A 22,255-nucleotide genomic window follows, 5' to 3' on the forward strand; every position below is an offset into this window, starting at 1 on the left:
TTCACTATAAGATACCAAGCATTGCCAATGCAATTCAGATTAACCCTGGACAACGCTCTACAAAGAAGAATCCTGGCCCTTCGATGTTCCACTATCTCTGAAAGACTGAAGAATCTCCCTTGGAGTCAAGGAGTGACTCCCCTGCTTGGCAGGCACCAGTAACTTTGATCAATGGTTGCAAACTTCACCGCTCCCGCCGGAGTCCGAAGTCCCTGCGTCCCCTGAAGTGGATTTCCTGACCTGTCGATGGCCATTTTGAGTCCCCAGCGAAGCTGTGGCATCTGGACCCCACGAGTGACGAGGAACAGCAATACCAGGGAACCGTGCACTGATTTTGAGTGCAAACCCTAAACAATGTTCTACGAACTTGTGCTTTAGACCATCTGTAGTCCAAGTCCCTAGCAGGTGTGGTACCGAAAATCAGTGGCCTACCCCTTCCTAAGTGACTGTGGGCTTCTGTGGAACTTTTCCTGCAAAGGCGTCTTCGCAGTTGCTTGCCCGTTGGCTAGTGACTCACCCGAAGACTTTCTCATCAACTTCAAGGGCTCTCCTGGCTGCTCCGAGCCTGCCCTCACTTACCTTTGCTGGGTACGTCTATCAGACCTTGCTGGTCTGCATCATCTTCAATCTGCACTCCACACAAGACTTGCAGTTGCCAAGGCATGTTGGCTCCAATCCGGTTGACGTCACCATCATCAGCTGCAGACGTTGTGGTACTGTCCGAATCCAGCTGCTGGTCATCGTCAATCACTCCTGGACCTCGTGAGCAAAGAGACAAATCACCGTCGACAACCTGAAGCGACGCAACATCAGTGGTCATCCATCCTGCTGGCCACCGGTCACTGGCAAGTGACTTTGAACTCTGTCCCCTCAATTTTCAGGTCCTCCTCAACTTCAATCCATCTTCGGATTCCAGCGGACACCTCTCCAGTCGTCACAAGCAGCAAGTCTTCAGTAATCTCCATTGAAAACAGCATCGCGACCCGACACCAAAAGACACCTATGCACCCGGCTTCCCTGGGTGAGGTAACTCGTGCACTCTTGTGCCCAAGTGTTTGTTGGCCCTCGAAATACTTACCCTGTAAGTGGCTTGCTTGTTGACTTCTCAGAAGTGCCCTAAAACTTTAAATTACAAACCGCGACTTGTGCCATTGAAACCAATAGGAAACCCGCGGCTGTGTTTAGACACTGCACGCGTCTCCCGTGGGCTGATTACTTACCTGCTAACACTGCAGAAGTGAAGCCCCAGTGATTCCCAAGGCCCTAGGCCTTTTCATTTTGTAAGTCGAGTTTGTTAACCCATTTTTTTATTATATGGTCTGGTACGCCCCTAGGGCTACAGCCATATTTGTGCTTAATTTATTGAGAAGTGTTGACATTTTAATGTGTATCTGGGTTCTAATCTCATAAAGAGATTATTAGAGTGTAACTATGCATAAATACATATATATTTGATATATATACCTGTGTGGTGTCCTTTTCATTTGGTAATTCAAGAGATTATAAGGTAAAACAAGCTGCTTTACATTCCTCAGAGACTTAGCCTGAAGGCTGCTCTCCACAGCTACCACTAGGATAGCTTTCTTTAAAAGGTTGTCTTAAACCTATCTACCGAATTGGACTGGTGCAAGGTGACCACTATAACTAGTGACCAGCATATGCCAGGCCAACTTCTCACACTTTCTACCAATCAAGGGTCTGTAAACTAAGGTAGGATCCCATGGACAGCAGCAAGAACTACCATATGGTTCAGCTTATGAGGGATGCAGCACTAGCTATCAAATAAACGGCTGCTTGACAGATGGTTTTGTTGTGTATAAGCGAGGAGAAGATGCAATATCCCATTCCAATTCTAACCCTACAGCATCAAAAATATTTGGAGCAGGCCTGTACGGCGTGAATGGTCTTTTCACTTCCATGGCAGAATATGCCCTGCAAAGGATGAAAGGCAGGCACTATGAACAGGGGGAAAAGCTGAGAGACTACTGGTGGCACAGGTGCGCCAAAGAGAAGCAGCCATAGCCATACCGGCTATACAATCAGCCGGAGGAGCTACATTAACATGACCACTGGATATTGTGAATAGATTTTCCCTATTCTATAAGTCTCTCTATACTCCAGAGCCTGAGGCTAACGAGTATAAGATGGATTTTTTTCTCACAGAGGTGACCCTTCCCCACCTTTCTGATGAAAGTAGAACACTTCTGGAAGTAGAGATCAGTAAAGAGGAGATATTATGTGTGATAACCAATCTACCCTACCACAATGCCCTGGGCGAAGAAGGATTTCCTGCCGAGTTTCATCGGTGGTCGGGAGAGGAGGTAGCTGATACCCTTCAAGCCGTGTTCCAAAAGGTGGGGAGTAGGGCTTCTCTAGGTCCCCTCTCTAATAAGGCAGTGATAGCTGTTTTACCCAAACCTGGGAAAGACCCCTTACTTTGTAGTAGTTGTTGTCCTATATCACTATTTTTATGGTCAATTGTGTCCCCTATCTAGACCCCAACGGCTCCATGTACATGCTACAAGTACATGTATGTTCCCTCCATTTCAAGCTATGAAGACGCAAATACAATTGTGTCCAACGTTAATATGTACTCTTTCATATCTGCCATGAATGGGCCAGATATTGCGTTCCTAAGTATGCCTTGCCACCGTCTTTATATGGTATACTTTTCACGTTTTCCAGCTCTGGCAAGGTAGGCCCTGAATTCTGCCATCGAGCTTTTTCTTGCTTCTACCTCTGAAATGCTCCAGCCTGGACCTGCATCTGTATCCATGAACTTTGTCTTACTTCCTGCGCGGCTAACGGTGCCTAGCCCGGCCTGTTGCCTGCCAAAACTGTATTCAGCCTTCAAGTTATCTGTTCCGCTCCTCAAGAAATGCATTCCTGTCTAAGTAGCTTAGGTAAACATCCCTCTAGCTGCAGAGCAAAGGGCCCGGCCTTACTGTCTCCGTGCAAGTAATTCATGACTCTCGTTACCATGGTAGGCCCATGCCCCCCTCGCATCTCATGTAGACACTTAGACGCTTGTACACGCACTAGCAGTCAGTATAGAATAGGATCTGTCCGAGAAGACCTTTCCTTCCAGATAATATAGTTCCTTAAACACAAGATATTAGATATGATTTAGGACTAGGTTGTCCTGACACCCCAGACTTCTGTCTCCTCATGTAGGGATAGATGTCAAGTTCCCTTCACCCTCTAGTTACACGTCAATCACACGTCATGCGGCTGCGCGCGCATCTCTGCCATGTATTTTTGCTGACTTTGCAGGATTCTCTTATGGATCCACCCACTTGTGTCATCATCATAATGACGATTTTAGTATACGCCTCTATGCACGCCTATTGTAACGCCTTTTCTATTACATATGTGTATTCTTATCAGTTGTTACGCCTCCTACATCTGTCTTTACTGTAACGCATTACTATATATGCCATAACCTGTCAATAATGTATTGCTGATCCCTTCCTGAACCTTCGTGGTGACGGAACTCGATTGCCTGGTTCGAACCATCATTCCTTTGTAAGGAATAAATACCCTATTATACCCTCGAATACCACGGATTCTGCCTCTTATTTTTACTGAGTTATTCGTATTGTATTTTACCGCATAAATTAAGTCTAGGTAATTTAAATTTACCACACAATTGGCGCCCGAACAGGGACACCTCTCACACCCCACGCGCCGGAGGTGCGTTGCAGACCCGGTCTCCTGCCACAGCCGGACGGACAATTACGCGTACCCGCAGGATTTCCTGTATCTCCCTCAGGCCAACGGGGGCGACTGAGGCTGCGATCAACACCCAGACGAGGCGGTGAGGAGTGCGGAGAATCCCGACCAGAGCCTAGCTGAGAGAGCAAGATCGAGGTATACAGAGGCCCACCAGATTCCGAAGTTCCGAAGCATCTAAGTCATGAGTCGAGTCCAGTCCAGTTTGGTCTAGTCCAGTTCAGACTTCCGAGGCCTTCCGTTCCGTGCTTCCCGGTGAGTACCGTTGCTGAGGACGCATCTAGACGTGCACATTAGTTAGTGCCGGTCAAGACGGGTCTGGGTACACAGACCTGGTCTGCACTGTTTTAGCAGTGTATCTGTACTGTTTAGCAGTACATACAGTATATTTAGTATTATGCAGTTAACTAGTTTTATTCTAATTATTATTGTTCGTTCTAAAATGTTTTGATATGTTTTAAATGTCGTGGTATGAGTGATTGTTCGATCTTCATTATTGTGTTTATTGTAATTATTGTGTTCAAAAACCGAGTAAGAATTAAGTAACAAGGTTCAAGATGCCGTTATTTTCAAAATTAAGACAGATAAAAACTAGAAAAGGGATACTCGAGGAAGCTGTTCCTATCCCACCTAGGGACACTCCAGGGTACTTTATGTACCATAAACATGGCCTAGATGCCGTATTATATCTTGATCTATGGGTGGACTACACCAAGGATTTGGCAGAGAGTCAGAGATGGCCCGCTGCTGGAACATGGGATGCAGATTGCATCATGAGAATAGAAGAAGCGTTATGGAAAAAGAAAGCCAGACAGTCACAGAAAGATGCCATTGAACTATGGCGTAAAGAATCACATAGGCGCACAGAGAAAGCGCTCAGAAAGGAAGAGAAAAGTAGGGAAGATTCAGAAAAGGTCCAAGAAAACATATTAATTGACGAAGGTACCCGAATAAAAACAGAACAAGTAGACAGACAACGAAACACTCTTATGAATGGTATGTATCCTCTTCTGGCCGAGGGTTTGCCTAAGGCCACTTTGGGGGTACCAGAAGATCTGCCACCTCCGTTACTCCCGATTAAAGTACATCCCAAGACCGCAAAAGACATTTTCCTTTCTTCCTATTTAGACGATGCAGCCCCCGAATATGCTAATGGTGTGCAGCCACGCACACCACCCGTTAACGACACTCAACCCCAAAATCAGCTGCACTCACCTCCGCAGCAACAAACTCCTACACAAGTTCTAACAATTCCATCTGTTTCTACAGTCCTTCCTGCACCGACACTCTCTACCCTACACCCAACAAATCCTTTTGGACTTGGCACCTCAGGGGGTGTGACAGGAGGTTTTTCCACGCCACCGCCAACAACTAGATTGACTTATAGAGATTTAGCATATCGACGTACACCACAAAGAATATCAGACAATATATTAAAGGAGCCTCTTTCCGATTGTAGATATGATCCAGTGCCAGGAAAAGATGACAGAATGTTGCTGTCTTCAGTACGTTTGCGACGAGCTGCAAACTATTTAATGACGTTACCAGGAATGGTTGAACATCTAGATAAAATATATCGCTTTATCCAATCAGGGCAAGGTCCTGAAAGTATTGCCGAAGCCATGGAATACCAGAAAGTAGACATACAAAGACGGGAGACATGATAAACAGAAGTGTATAGAAGCCATGTGCCGAAGGATCAGAAAAGAAGTAGAACGAATACATGAAAACAGAGTAGAAGCAGATAAAACTGAATCAGAAGAAGAGGAGGAGGAACAGTCAGAAATGAACACAGGACAATTTGAATTACCAGCTAAACAAATGATAGCTTATGTAGGAAAAGGAAGATCTTTTAATAAAACAATACGTCCGATACATCCAGAATGTAACAGAATTTTTCAAACAGGTATTACAAATCCAAGGACCCCTGAACACTTATTCCAGGCTACTGATAAATTACTTCGAGAACGAAGGAGGTACCATGTGCTCGATTCTATGGATGAACAAGAATTAGCCAGGTCAGCAGTACAATGGGCTGACAGCTCTGAAAAATACAGTGATGATGCGCTAGCACACACGTTTCTGAATCTTGCCCCAGACGAACAACGTTTGGCTAGTATATACATGATACAACATCTCCTTATATTATATAAAGGCCAACACTCCGATCCTGGTCCCCTACCTGATATATTGATAGAACTGCTCATGAATAAATGGAGAGGTTTAGGTACCGATCTAATTAAAGTAATTCTAGAATACAGACACAGATATAGTGCCTTTTTGTGCCCAGAACATGATCCAGCTCCTTCCATGGAGAGAAACCCGTATTACATAGACAGACAGAATCCCTTACGCGAAGTACACCCAGTCAGGAATGATGACAATACGTTTAGACGCGTGTTTGTGTACACGCCCATAACCAAAATAGAACTATTGGAAATGAAAAAATTAGTGCCCAGCCATGACAAAGATCCAGCAGGTTTTCACCGTGAACTAAAGGACATGTTACTCATGGGTGATTATACCTATCCTGACATTATGAAAATATTGAAAGTATTATTGCCTGCCGGTATTTATGAGAAACTCAAGGAAAAAGAATGGGAGGTGGGAGACCAAAAGATTGATTGGACCGCATTAGAAAATGAAGAAAATAACCGAACTGCAGGCGTAGGGCTTGGGGACAAAACAAAAGCATTGCCAGGTCTATTAGTGCAAGTATTGCCACGTTTATTAACTACGAAAAAGGAAGATTGGGGAGCAATCTCAGCCTGTAAACAGAAACCGGAGGAAGACACCAGTGATTTTTATTCCCGATTTGAAAAATGTTTTGGTATTAATAGCGGCCTGAAAGCAAATAGTGAGTCATATCCACACCTTTTTGTAACAAAACTAGTCGAGAATTCACTGCCGCAGGTTAAAAACAGAGAATTGAAAGTTGAGAGCACTTGGCAAGCTAACACTCCTTCACAAATGTTACAAATGTTACAGTATCACCAGAATAGAATTAGAGAAGAACAAGAATACGAACAAAGGCGTATGAAAGACACGAAAATGAAAATGCTCGTCGCCCAGTCAGTTCCAGCTGACGGTCATAAAAAGGGTGCGACACAGTCCAGTAATTCAGCGGTTCCCGTTAAAGGGACATGCAACTATTGTAAACAGCCAGGTCATTATATAAACGATTGTGCAGTTCTGAAACATAATATCTCCACGGGTAAAACCAAGGAGAGACCACGTCCGCCTAGACAGGATCAGATCCAACAACAAGTACCTCAGAATATACAGCCTATGCAAGCTGCACAACAGACCGTACCACAACAACAGCCACAGCCTATTGCCGCAACACAAAACACGACACAACAGATGTACCAGTATGCACAAAATGACTATCCAGAGTATCAGCGCTACACATGAAATAGCCTGGAGAGGGAAGTTGGCTTACCCCTTATTGAGGTTCCTGTAGATCAAGAGGGTCCCTATGTGCAGAGTCAAGTATTAGGGAAAGACAGAAAGTTCCTACTCGACACAGGGGCAAGCAGAACAACTATAAGTCACAATGAAGTCCTAGGGGCACCCCTCTCAGGCTCACAAAATATTTCCCTTGGTTTTTCAGGAAAGCCCACTATTAACGAAGTATCACAACTACTTGCATTCACAGTCGGTCCATTAACACGGACTACAGATCTATTGCTTACGAATTCATGCCCAGAAAACTTGTTAGGTATAAAAACATTGAAAGCTCTAGGAGCTATAATATGCTGTTCTCCGGACGGAGTACGACTATTTTTGCGTGACTTTAAAGGTCACTACGTGTCTAGAGACATGGATCACCGGTTACAGAATCTACCTGCACACTTATGGGCACAAGGCCCCACTGATGTAGGTTGTATGCACATTACACCATATCGAGTCACACTCAAAACAGGAGTGGTACTACCACGAATGCGACAATACAAGTTACCGCCAGATGCTGTAGTGGCTTTACTGCAAATCATTGACGAGCTCATTGCACAAGGAGTGGTTGTAGAAACCGACTCCAATGTATGTAATTCTCCGATTATTCCGATTCTTAAACGAACTGATCCAAAAGCACCCCCAGTATATCGATTAGTTATTGATCTGCGAGAACTGAATAAATGCATTGTACCACAATATCCCGTGGTCCCAGATATCTCTTCATTACTGACAGCTATTGATTCAGAGGCAATGTTCTTTACTGTAATTGACCTCAAGAACGCCTTCTTCAGCGTCCCAATCGATCCGGAAAGCCAATATTTGTTCGGATTCAGTTTAAATGGACGAAGTTTTAAATTCGCACGCGCACCTCAAGGATTTACAGAAAGTCCTAGCATCTACAGCCAAGCACTGAAAAGACAACTTGACAGTATCCACATGCCTGTTAACACTGCACTGCTTCAGTATGTCGATGATCTGCTGATCACCGCCCGAAGCGAACCCGAATGTGAAAAAGCATCACTGACGGTTTTACGTTTCTTAGCCGACAAGGGGCACAAGGTGTCCCCTTCAAAGCTGCAATTTTGTGCCCAGCAAGTTGTGTACCTAGGGCACTTGCTGTCCAAATGGGGGAGACAGCTCACACCTGATCGTATCCAGTTAATTGTAAACATGCCACCACCCAAGACACAAAAGGAGGTACGGGCCTTAATAGGCCTCACTTCATACTGCAGGCAGTGGATTCCCCAATATGCATTTTTAGCTAAACCACTCATTCAGTTGACAACCCAGGAGGCAGCGACATCGACTGTCCTCCCTTGGACTCCAGAACATACACAAGCTTTTGAAGACTTAAAGAAAGCCTTATGCCAAGCACCTGTTTTAGCGACACCATGTTACAGTAAGCCTTTTACACTCTTTGTTACAGAACGTGAAGGTACTGCTTTGTCAGTACTCACGCAGGAACAAGCAGGATCACACAAGCCATGTGCTTACTTTTCTAGCACATTAGATCCCGTAGCTCTGGCTCTTCCTGCGTGTCTGAAATCAGTTGCAGCGACAGCTCTAGCGATCAGACAAAGCGATTCCATAGTATTAGGACATCAATTGACGGTACAAGTACCACACGCAGTAGAGGTTCTCTTGAACCGGACACAGACACAACACTTGACTATAGCACGACTGACAGGTTACGAACTCACATTGTTTCAGCCACACATAGAAATCAGACGTTGTAGTACATTAAATCCTGCCACACTTTTGCCATTAAGTGGAACAGACCCACTGGCACATGATTGTATTGAAGTCATTACTATTACGACGAAACCCAGACAAGACTTGACAGATGTCCCATTACCAGATCCAGACCTGACACTTTATGTAGATGGTTCATGTATGAGAACAAGTACAGGAAAGTTAGTGGCCGCCTATGCCGTCACGACAGACACCGAAGTCATTGAAACAAATTGTATCGACACATTATCAGCTCAAGCAGCAGAGCTTATTGCTCTGACACAAGCCTGTATTCAAGCCAAGAATAGAAAAGTTAACATATATACAGATTCACGTTATGCTTTCGGAGTCGTACACGACTTCGGAGTCCTTTGGCGAGAGAGAGGTTATTTGACTTCTCACGGTGCCAACATTCAACACGGTCCCCTCATTCAAGCTCTATTAGATGCAATACATCTACCTACTTCAATATCTATCATGAAGTGTAAAGCCCATACAAAAATCACCGATATTATTTCCCACGGTAACGACCTAGCAGACCGAACAGCTAAGCAAACAGCACAGAATCAGACTCATGCAACTGACTTGACAAAGACAATAGTTCCAACGCCGACACACTGCATGACAGTTAAGGATCCCGCCCTTGATGTAATTGACATACAGACACATGCTACACCAGAGGAAATAAAGAAATGGACTGAATTAGGAGGGATCCAAACAGATCAGGGATGGATGACGAAGGGGAAATCTATATGGTTTCTCCCCGACTCAATGGTTCAAGTTATCATTAACACAATACATAGTCCAGCACATCTAGGAGAAAAAGCCATGTTAGACAGTATTCAACACATTTGGTTCAACAAACACTTACGAGCTGCAGCCAAACAGAAAGTCCGAACTTGTATGATTTGTTGTCAGTTCAACCCAGGTAAAGGCGTACCTGTAGAGCAGGGTGGATTTCAACCTCCCGATCACCCTTTTGAAGTCCTCCAGATGGATTATATCCAGATGGAACGATGTCGAGGATTCAAATATGTCCTCGTAGTTGTATGCGCTCTTTCCCGTTGGACAGAGGCGTATCCCGTCTCAGATTACACTGCCCCGACTACTGCCAAACAATTAGTTCGTGAATTCTTCCCACGGTATGGTTTGCCCCGTATCGTGTACTCAGATAATGGCCAGCCGTTCTCATCCGAGCTAATGAAGCACATTTCACTCTTGTTAGGCTATCAATGGAAATTCCACTGTGTCCGACATCCCGAGGCAGCCGGTCTCGTGGAACGTCATAATCAGACCCTGAAAATACGACTTTCCAAAATCTGTAGAGAGAAAGGTGTCGACTGGATAGTAGCCTTACCGGTTGCACTATTTTACATGAGAATGGTAGCACATTCTCGCACAGGGCTATCCCCGTACGAGGTGGTCTTCGGTAGGCCACCAAATATGTGGGGGACGCCCATACCTCGTAAAATAACTGATGTTGATTGTAATATGCTGACAGATTACCTTGCTTCCTTGATGTCTGCACTACAATCTTGCCGTTCACAGGTAGCTGCAGCCTTTCCCGACAACACCGAGGTAAAGCCCCATGAAGTGGTTCCGGGAAATCTCGTTTTCGTCAGAAATTTCGACAGGAGGAGCCCGTTGGAGCCTCGCTGGCTACAACCGAAGCTGGTTCTCTTAACGACGAGGACAGCAGTAAAGGTCGAAGGTCGCAAGGGTTGGTTACACTCAAGTCATATCAAGAAATTTCATGGACTACCATCCGATCTGAACTCTCAGCCCTGCCCCCTTCCAGAGACTGATTCAAAACTCCCCCTGGTTGAACCGACCGAATCACAAAACTATAAACTGAAACTAAGGTCTAGCAAGTCAGACAATTCGATTGTTTAAGTCCTCTCCAAGGTGAATCGGTTGAATTAAGTCTTTGACATGTATCCTCTAGACCGAATGAGAGAGAAAAATAGACAGAAACAGCTCAAGAAACATGCATACTGTAAATCACTTCATAGTCACTGTATAGTGACATTGTTGATTATGTTTTTTCTAAGTCTTTTTATTATTGCTGCAAGCATACTGTTACATATGTACTATCCTATTTTCAAGCGTGCTTACAATGTTACTGCCGAACATTCTTTTAGTGAACTACCTCCACATGAGTTGTCCTATAGATTTGCGCTGCGCAACAACACATTCATTAGTATGTTACATCATTCCCACCAGACCAGCAATGCTACAAATTGTTGGATATGTGGCCGACTCCCTCCCTATCAGAAATACAAAGGAGTTCTGCCTCTCTTTCCATATCCGTTCACACACAATGGTTCCTGTGGAGCATGGTTTAGTTTGATTAACTCTTTAGATTCAAACACCGTAGTTTACCAGAGCAACTGGGTATGGGGAAACCTGAACTTAGTTTTGCTTAAAGCCTGTTATCCTAACAAGGAGGGACTTCCCAAAAGAACAGGAACTGACCTAGAAAATGAAGTATATGGATTAGGTAATTTTACACTTAACCTCATGATTCTAAATATTGAATCTGAAGCTACACTAGTCTTGCCTGCTATGTCCGTATTACCAGTCAAAGGTGAATTATGTGTAAGAAAGAATGGTTCAGTACACCTGGGTCATAGTAAATGTACTACTGTGATCGAATTCAGTGATAAAGGCAAGTCTACATTTAGAGCTTCCCGTCACTCCTACTTCATCTGTGGTCACACCGCATATATACGCCTACCCCTAGATTGGGATGGTACCTGTTACATTGCATTCCTTCTGCCACCTGTTTTCCTAGCCCCTCCTGATTATCATAGAAATACCAATCTAGTACACCATAGACCCCAGAGAGATATCCCGATTGTTGACTACACCGAAACAGCATGGGAACAATATACAGACTTCAATAAAGGTCTCTTTCCTTACATAGGTGTTGTCTCAAACAGTAAACTGATACGTAGATTAACTAGAACCCTTGAAGCAGTAGTGAATGAAACTACCTCTGCCCTAGGCAACTTAACAGAGGAGCAGTCTGCGATGCGGATTGTTGTTCTCCAAAACCGTCTTGTCCTTGACGTCATCCTAGCAGATAGGGGCGGAGCTTGTAGGGTCATCGGATCAAGTTGCTGTGTTTTCATCCCAGAAAACGCGCCATCCGTATATAAAGCCATAACTCGTCTTCACAAGATTGCAAACCAGATACATCAGAATGCAGGCACTTGGACATGGTCCGGTTGGTTCTGGAGCGTGTTGTCAGCCTGGGGATGGAAAGTCCTATCCTTCCTAGGTATTGGCCTTCTCATAGTATTCAGTTGCTGCCTATGTCTACAATGTGGACCAGCGATTTGCGGCCTGTGTGCCACATCGTGTATTCCACGTTCAAGTTTTCATTCAAGATCCCGGAAGAAGAAAGAAGAACAAATGATGTTACATGAACAGATTGATGGATTCCTGAAGATCGATATTTCATGAGGGTCCGTAGGGGACAAGGAGGGAATGAGGAAATATGAATTTTTATGGTCAATTGTGTCCCCTATCTAGACCCCAACGGCTCCATGTACATGCTACAAGTACATGTATGTTCCCTCCATTTCAAGCTATGAAGACGCAAATACAATTGTGTCCAACGTTAATATGTACTCTTTCATATCTGCCATGAATGGGCCAGATATTCCGTTCCTAAGTATGCCTTGCCACCGTCTTTATATGGTATACTTTTCACGTTTTCCAGCTCTGGCAAGGTAGGCCCTGAATTCTGCCATCGAGCTTTTTCTTGCTTCTGCCTCTGAAATGCTCCAGCCTGGACCTGCATCTGTATCCATGAACTTTGTCTTACTTCCTGCGCGGCTAACGGTGCCTAGCCCGGCCTGTTGCCTGCCAAAACTGTATTCAGCCTTCAAGTTATCTGTTCCGCTCCTCAAGAAATGCATTCCTGTCTAAGTAGCTTAGGTAAACATCCCTCTAGCTGCAGAGCAAAGGGCCCGGCCTTACTGTCTCCGTGCAAGTAATTCATGACTCTCGTTACCATGGTAGGCCCATGCCCCCCTCGCATCTCATGTAGACACTTAGATGCTTGTACACGCACTAGCAGTCAGTATAGAATAGGATCTGTCCGAGAAGACCTTTCCTTCCAGATAATATAGTTCCTTAAACACAAGATATTAGATATGATTTAGGACTAGGTTGTCCTGACACCCCAGACTTCTGTCTCCTCATGTAGGGATAAATGTCAAGTTCCCTTCACCCTCTAGTTACAGGTCAATCACACGTCATGCGGCTGCGCGCGCATCTCTGCCATGTATTTTTGCTGACTTTGCAGGATTCTCTTATGGATCCACCCACTTGTGTCATCATCATAATGACGATTTTAGTATACGCCTCTATGCACGCCTATTGTAACGCCTTTTCTATTACGTATGTGTATTCTTATCAGTTGTTACGCCTCCTACATCTGTCTTTACTGTAACGCATTACTATATATGCCATAACCTGTCAATAATGTATTGCTGATCCCTTCCTGAACCTTCGTGGTGACGGAACTCGATTGCCTGGTTCGAACCATCATTCCTTTGTAAGGAATAAATACCCTATTATACCCTCGAATACCACGGATTCTGCCTCTTATTTTTACTGAGTTATTCGTATTGTATTTTACCGCATAAATTAAGTCTAGGTAATTTAAATTTACCACAATATCAAAATCCTGGCTATTGTCTTGGCTTCTCGCCTACGTAAAGTCCTACCCTCCCTGATTCACCATTTCAAAGTGGGATTTGTACCTGGACACTCTTCCAGGAGTCATTTACGCACCTTAATCCACACGCTGTGTTCCGTCAAACGCCATCAAAATTACGACCTGGCATTATCACTGGACGCGAAGAAGGCATTTGATTGCTTTGAGTGGGAATATCTTTTTACAGTGCTGGAACGAATCGGATTGGGGGATCAGTTCACAGCCAAAGTTCGACTGCTATACAGTAATCCCACTACACAAGTAAATTGCAGGGGCTTTGTGTTGGACCCATGCCTGAATCGTAGAGGAACTCTTCAGGGATGCCCCTTGTCCTCACTTCTTTTTTAATTAGCTATGGAGCCTCTTGCGGCCACAATACGTAAAGCTACCAATGTTAAAGGCATACCCTTCCTGACGGGAGAATCTAAACTCTACCTACATGCAGATGACATTCTGCTTACCCTCTTTCCGTCCCTACTCCAAATCATAGATGACTTCTCTTCTTTTTCTGGCTACATAATAAACTGGGACAAAAGTGAAGCAATGCCCATCTCGGACGGAACCACAAAGGCGTCCATTCACAGATTTATTTTTCACTGGCAATCCTCGCGCCTCAAACACTTGGGTGTACTTGTGAATAAGGGGATGGTGGGGATGGTTGCAAATAACTTAGGTCCCCTTCTCACTCAGATGCAGCGCAACTTTGATAAATGGAAGGCTTTTGGGCTCCCAACGTGGGGCAGAGTACAAGCTGTCAAAATGGTTACTTTCCAGTGCTTCATATATACTCTTGGTATGCTCCCCCTTCAGATATCTTTGACCATGCTGCACTCAATAGACTCTAAGATAAAATCCTTTGTGTGGAATTCTGCGAGACCTCGCCTAGTAGCGTTGAAATTGAAAGCTTCCAACTCCTGCGGAGGTATGAGCCTCCCTTCGGTAGAACACTTTGCCCTTGCACTGCAATTATCCCATTTGACTTCTATTATATCAGATGCCCAGAGGTGCCGCAATGGATATTTATTTTTTTATTTTACAGAGTTTTATATAGCGCGAACTTGACCCGAAGATATCGGGTATCAGAGCACTTTACATAGCACCAGCTGCGTAACAAGAGGACACAATATATATATATATATTTTTTTATTAGGCATGGGAGATTAAGTAATTTGCCCAGAATCACAGGATGTTCAGCGTCATTGCTGAGACTTGAACCCAGTTCCCCAGATTCGAGGTAAACCGCCCTAGCCTTTAGGGCAACTCCTCTCCCAAATGCATTTAGAAAAGCATTTACTATCTACAGAGCAAGGCCTCTCAGCCCTATACGGGACTGGAATAAGCCGCCAAGACCCCACCAATCCGGGTTTGTCATCCAAGCGTAGATCCTGGCAAAGAGGGCATTGACTGCAGGGCTTGAATCCTCGAATTCATGAGAAATCCCCCTATGGGAAAATGCAAGTATGCGCATTAATAGGCAAACATTGTCTTGGCCTCTGTGGAAGACAGCAGGCATACACACCTTGGATCATCTCCTTCACGACGGTGAACTCTGGACATTTACACAATTACGGGAAGAATTTGGCCTCTCGATACAACAATCCTGGCAATACATACAAATTTGAAAATGCCTGGGAAAAACTGTAGGGCCACACCCCTGGTTGCTATAGGTCTCACCAGCGGTATTGTAATTACACACTTGGGGAAAATACATGGGGTTACGTCCGGCCTATACAAAATACTCACATCCACCTATTTTCACAACCCTTTAATGCAAGATCTTCGCACCAAAAGCCAAACACCTTTACCTGTCTCACATGAGGATGATGAATGGATAGAAATGTTAAATGACCTGAGTAGAGGGGCTCGGGAAGCAAGACTAAAGTTTTGTATATTCAAAATCTTCCATGATTGGCACTGGTCACCAACTACGTTGCACAGAGCAGGGTTACTCTCACATACCATCTGTTGGAGATGCGCTGACAGGTTGCGATATAACTCACATTATATGCAAATGTTCATTGATGCAATCCTTCTGGATTTATGTAGGTCAGACTCGAAACACTTCAATGCCCTTGCATCTTCCACTTACATCAGCCACTATTCTCCTACATGACTTAAGACAATCCCAAGAGCTCTCAAAGCCACAACGTTGCCTCCTACACACAGCGCCAGCCACAGCTAAGATTTGCATATTGCAGCAGTGGAAATCACCAAATCCACCTTCACAGGAGGCATGGTTGGTAGCTATGAACAAACTGATTCCCATGAACGAGTCATTTACAATCTTCCAGATCAATCTGACCTGTTTCTTCAGGTGTTGTCACCTTTCCTACATGTGGGGAGTGATAAGGACGATAACCCCACAGCAGATAACCCAATTCTTGTGCCAGCAACAACAATGTCTGTTGGCGTTCCCTAAATTTAAAACAGAGCAGTGGCTCTTCGCTTTAGAGATCATCTCCCTTCGCTTGTACTTATGCAGCTTTCCAAATATCCTAATTCACCCAATTTGTCTCCCTTTCTCCCACATGAACATGTCTGAAATTTTCTATTTTACCCATCTTACACTGCCGGTATCCACAGTTATCTATGTTCTCAGATACACATTCTGACAACATTCTTCATTCCCACCTTCTACATGTCTCAATTCCCACCCCCTTTTTTCACCTCTCATTTAACCACCAACCCTCTCCATACTTCTCACCCCCTGGTACTGCACCAACGCAGCAGCCAGACCACCTTACTCCACGCTTCATATGGTCGTTTTGACGTTAATTCGCAATAGGAGGAATTGCATTGCATTCTTCTCCCCCGAATCATATATCAAATACTTCTTCCAGTTCTTAAAAAGCATCTGTCGCATAATTATTTCTTTAAAATATGTAGTCAGTCATTGTAATTATGTGACTAATGCTAGTATTTACAAGATGTCATTTTTATTTTCCCATGAAAATTAATAAAGAATTTCAACACAAAAAAAACTCTCAATATTGAAGAATATTTTTGTGAAAGACAAAGGAGTTAATGCGCCTGATGTTTAGACAATATGGGATGCTGATCTCACCAAACAATGCAATTTCTTCCAGATTCAAGGTTCTTTGGGAGACACTCCTTTATAGGGATAGAGCAAAGGAAGACTGGAAATCGAATATGGGGCACAGTGGCCCCCTCTCCGACATGCGTCCATTATGTGGAATGCTCCCTTAAGATTTTGCCTAGATAGTGACATATTTACGACTGAATTTCCAGAATATTTTCTGGAACCCCTGACCAATGATATTGATTATGAACTAAAAATAAGGTATCTTTTCCAAATGTTTGCCTTGCTGCTTTACAAAGACATATTGGAAGGTGATGTCAAGGTCTTTTAATGACCTCACATGCTTTCTTGTTGTGATTCTGCCTGAAGTGTTACCACACACAGGTAACGAGACGTCCTCACCCAAGAATATCTGCTAATTAATTAGTACCTGATTTGCTCTAATATAACGTTGGAAAGAAAGGCTGAGTTTGGTAGAACATCTTTAAACCTTAGAAAGATGCACGTTCCTGGCAAGAATTAGAGGAATTGATTTCAAATGAACCTGGTCCATATGCAATGCCAATGTCTCAATATTTCATAGATTGCATGATTTTACAGTAAACTTCTTCTAGCCAGTTCTAATCACCTCCTACTATGTTTCTCATTAAACTTATGCTTTGCATAATACTGTCGTAGATTGGATATTGCACCTTCCTATCTTGGCCATTACCAATATCCTACATAACAATAGTGGAATGCACAGATGAGATTGGGTAACTTTTTCATTAGCTTTGCTTTTACCTTTTTGACTTAATTTTCTTGGCCGGACTTATTGACTACTTTTCACCATGCAAGAAAAATGAAAGTAAGTATAGAGTCAACAATAGTGGAATCTAACTCATGCACGTCCTAAGAATGCTACACACACTGTCGTAAGTGACCCATTCAGTGGACAATTTTTAATATACTTTGCTTTAATTGTTTATAACTTTATTTTGCTATCCTTTTATTTTAAATCATTTGCATATGTGGTGTGTTAAGTTTGATAGTTTCTAATAATTAAGCGACAAAGTTGTTGGAAAAACGTGATTATTGTTGTTTGACAAATGGAAAATTCTAATAAAATTGCAACTTAATATATTTAACCAATCAACAGCAATGGAAAGTATTTTTCACTACTTTGATGTAATGAGTTACAAAAAGAAAACAAATCTGCTAGAATTTTGAATAAAAATGTGCTTTATACCAATGCCTATGTAACAAGACATTCAGATAAAAATTGTATCCATTCCTAATGCTGAAATTCTCATGTTTACTTGTTTTATACAGTGTGCACTGAAAAGTTAATTTTCGTTATTCACTAATGGAGGAATTAGGAATTTGATATCGAACTGCAAATGCAAAGCGATCATGGTGCCAAATCTAATTAAAAAATGTCTATCTCTTCTAAAAATGTTAATAAAGTAAATCTCATTTGAAGTAAAAATAAATCACAATTGAATTGCAAGGCAAAAAAAAAGATTTGCTTTTGAATGGATTTTTCCATAGATATGGGTGGAAAATATTCGTACACTAAAAAATAATAGATTTGCTTTGTTTAAAGGGATTGCACTCTGATTTCGTGGATGTGGTAATTGAGGAATATATGGGGAACACTGAAGACCCTTTTGAGATTAGAGACTCTTACCTTGAGATGCTTGCCGATATTATCTTTATAAATCCTGCTATTAAAACAGCAAAATATCACAGAGGTAAGTAAACAGGCACTGTCAACTGAATAAATAACAACACTCTATTGAAACATTGACTGTAATTGTACGATGAACATTTACATAATTCAGAACTAAATCATTCATCAGCTGAAATCATTTCTCTGTATGTCTGTAAACCTGCTTTTTAAGGACTAGGAATTTTTGTTTGAGGTTGGAAGAAAAGTGTCATTCTCCATAAAGTTCTCGATACCCAGTTCCATCAGCCTCATGGTTCTCCCACCTCACAAGAGGTGGGGAAACCTCTGAGTTTCTGATGGCTAAACCAAAGTCAAATCAATCATCAAAAACTCTTTGTTGCAGCTCTTCTGCCACAAGATGCTTTCTTTTTGGCATCGGAAGGCTTGCTCTGTATAGGCAAAGCCTTCCAATACTGATGTTTTTTAGGTCTCGTCTTGATAGTGCATGCACTGCATGCACTGTCTCAGCGAGACTTAAAGTAATCTGTATATTGGCTTCAACTCCCTGTATTTTCTTCTTCCCCTTGTGATTGGTTCAAGTCTGGCATTGCAGTTGTTTTCTTGATTTCTGTTGGCTGTTGATCCTATGGTAACTTCCGTGAAGTCCCGAAGCAGCGGAGCCTAACTACAGTTTTCCTCCGCTTCACTCGCACTTAATTGCGTGCAGTGTGACATCTGTTTTTTACCCCGCCCTGACGGATTTGTCAGACACCGCCGACAAATGTAAGCGCCGGTCGCGGTTGGGGGCGTGGCCCCCCTCCTCTCCGTCCTCGCCTTGTTATTCAAGCAAACCCATTACGTAATAAAACCATGTCAAATTAGGGCGAAAAGGACAAGAATGTCCGAAGAAGGTTCCAAAGATGGGCAATCAGAGGTAGAGTGTTGGTCTTTTATTTATTTACGAATTTTTGCCTTTTTTTATATCCAAATTCCTGTATTTAGGTTAACAGCTGACAGGTTCAATCGCGCCTAGGCAGACGAGAGGAGAGAGCCTGGCAGGGAGGTGACTGATCCCAGCGCTGCCGAACATGAACACTGCCTAAAACAAAGGAGCCATCAAACATCTCTGGACTGGAAGAGATTTATGCGGCTTTGGTGTTTAATTCCTTCCTCTGGCGCTTCAAACCGGAGCCCTTCTGAAGGCAGAAGGCTGTCTCCTAGGGTAACCCCCTTCATGCACAAGGCATAAGGGAACAAGCAGGATTGACGCTCTGATCTCCTATGCTTCAGCCCTGTGTCTGGCTGTGGGGCGGATTGCTTTGGGGTGGCTGCCTGTATCGGCTGTGATGAACTGCCCTAACCTTTAGCCTGATCCACAGTATAAATCCATCAAAGCGCCTACACGCAACTCAAATTCTAGTATGGCTATGAAAAACTCGTTTTGCCTAGCAGCCATTTGCTCAGGCTTACAAATTAGAGCCTTCTGGCTTCATCTTGGTGATAGCAGACTGTAAGGTGGAAACACGGGAAGGTGCCTAAGGAGGTTGCACCCCCACCGCGGAGATCTGTTTCAAGTGTCTGAGGCGCACTCCGCCGTTCATCCGTGCGGCGGCCACATCATGGGGACCCTTGCCTTGGATAATAAACTCCGATGTTTATATTTAGTTTTAATAATATTAATTCCGATTAAAAATTGCTCCAGTGGATAAGAGAGATTTAAGTACAGCTTGGCGTGGAGTGAGTAGTCCGTGATTAAAGCCTCAGGTGGGCCCGCAGAACCCTTAGGTTTTTATCCCGTCCAGGTTTGCAGTGATCACTCCATATGCGCACAGGCCATTGAGTAAAATACTGTACATGTTTCTTATGTTGCAGCGATTTCTATAGCGCTTATTCTGCCCATGGTAAGGCCTTGTGGCGCTTGTATTCTACGCACATCAACAATGCCGTATTTGGAGCTGCTTGTCTGTTACAGATGTCAAGGTAGGCGAGGGCGTCAACTGTTAGGTAGGGCCCTGTGTGTGCTGCATGAGTGCAGGGCCCATAGTATTTCGGTACAGTAACAGGCCTTCTTCTTGCCGTCCTCCCGAGCTTCCCTTTGTGTTTGAGTTCTGTGCAGACTCCGTACAGCTTGTTAGCTAAGGCCGCGCATTAATGTTTACATAGGGGCGGGTTTGAGGCTCCGTAGTGTAGGTACTCTGAGTGGATTTTTGAGGGCTTGAAAGACGCCAAAGCTCCCTTTACCCTCCCCCCAGTAAAGATCAATTGCACCAACTCACAAAGCGCCTGTCACTCACCCCAAACACACAGAAAGCGCTATCGCTTTCACCACATCCATGCATAGCGCTGCGAGGCAATGCGCTTATACTTGAGAAAACGCACGCACATGGCGTGATTTTGGCTGGTTTATTCTCTCATTTGTGTTTGAAGATTTCCTACTTGAAACTATATGCGTCTCCATGTCTTTCATTCTACTTTATTTTTTAAATCGATAAAATGTTGTGTTTATTTTGTTTGGTACCATTGAGACAACAGGGGCCTGTAATGCGCTCTACACTGGCCTTATCAACCTCCCTACGCACCGTGACTGTTCTGCCCCGACCCTATCGACCTTTGAAATGTAAATGGAAGAGGTTGTCTATGCAGAGCAAAGCACTTAAAATACAGCAATGACGTGCTCATTGCAGCAGCCTCTGTGCCTGTTTGCCACCGCTGTGCTTCCGGAATTATATACTGTTCTTATCAAACACGTCTGCTTGACCTTGGAAGGATGGAAAGCTTGCCAGCCCTGCAGACTTTGCACCTGCGTCCTTAAGACCGTTTTTAACCCACTGAGTTGTTTTGCCGCCTAACACACAATGGTCCGACCGGCTGTATGCAGGCAGGCCGCTTTATCCACGTTAAAACTAAGGAGGTGGGATGTAGGTTTATGGGCGCACATATGGTATTTATGGGCCGGACTGGCACGGCTTCAACCAGGGAGGAAGGCTGGGTTCCAAAACGGAGATGGGAAATGATTGCAGCTTTCCAGCCTGGGGCGACACCTGTGAATCGGTGGTCCCCATAAAAACTGGGTAACAGGGCTCTGAAGAGGAGGCGGGGCGAGCGTAGCGTGAGAGCGGCAGTTTGTAGTGATGGGAAAGGGGGTGCAGTGTGCTTTTGGGGATGGGAAACGAAAACAAATTTTGTTGTACTCCATGTTACATAAAACAATTTGAATTTGAACCAGCGAATAGAGGAAACCAATTGGGACACTATTGCAAAAATGTAAAAAAAAATGTAGGGTGTAACTCTTGCTTAGAAATTGTGATTTTGTCAAAGATTTAATTAAAGCTCGTTCTAGAATAGCTATTCCCCAAAAGAAAACGCTGTTTCCTTGCTTACGATTTCAACCTCAGAGACCGCAAATCGATTATGCACCAAACTCGGCCGCATGTTCCCCTGGTCATTCACCTCAGAAATGGGGTAAATGAACTTTCTGAAGCAGGAATAGTGCACTAGTGGTGGTTACATGAAGTGGGTTTGTCCACTTCCTGCATGGTCCAAAGTCTTTAGAACGTTACGTTTACCTACTGACCGGACCACTGGAATTATACGGCACAGGAGGAACATATTGTGCAGCAGAGTTGACTAAACGATTTGGTCAACAGGCGGATTGTGCTGCTCAGTGCGGCGCATTTTGTGGTAGAATCGCTTCACTGTGTTGCTGATTTCTTGCATGTTAACCCTGAGCACGTTCTGCATCTTTAGTACCAGTTTAACACCCAAATGCAGCGATAAGCAACGCAAAGGGTTCCGTCAACTTTTGGTAAGAGCGTTCCTTGTGCGGCATCATGAGTCATTTGTGTTATAAAACAACCTAAATTTTCAATGCTGCAATCCCGCTGCGGCAAATACAAACATTCTGTGTTTATTGTAA

At 43.8% G+C, this 22,255-nt stretch overlaps 1 protein-coding gene across 2 annotated transcripts in view; it reads left to right on the forward strand.

The window, feature by feature from the left end:
• Positions 1 to 22,255, forward strand: part of LOC146776048 (fatty acyl-CoA hydrolase precursor, medium chain-like) — a 289,608-nt gene that overhangs the window by 151,107 nt on the left and 116,246 nt on the right. For both annotated transcript variants that reach the window (XM_085639390.1, XM_085639389.1), the window contains exon 11: positions 18,274 to 18,421. In XM_085639390.1, coding sequence (XP_085495516.1) covers positions 18,274 to 18,421 — 148 coding nt within the window. The remainder of the gene's footprint in view (positions 1 to 18,273; positions 18,422 to 22,255) is intronic.

The sequence above is a fragment of the Triturus cristatus genome, chromosome 12 (genome assembly GCF_964204655.1).
Source record: "Triturus cristatus chromosome 12, aTriCri1.1, whole genome shotgun sequence".
In the NCBI taxonomy this organism is placed as follows: domain Eukaryota; kingdom Metazoa; phylum Chordata; class Amphibia; order Caudata; family Salamandridae; genus Triturus; species Triturus cristatus.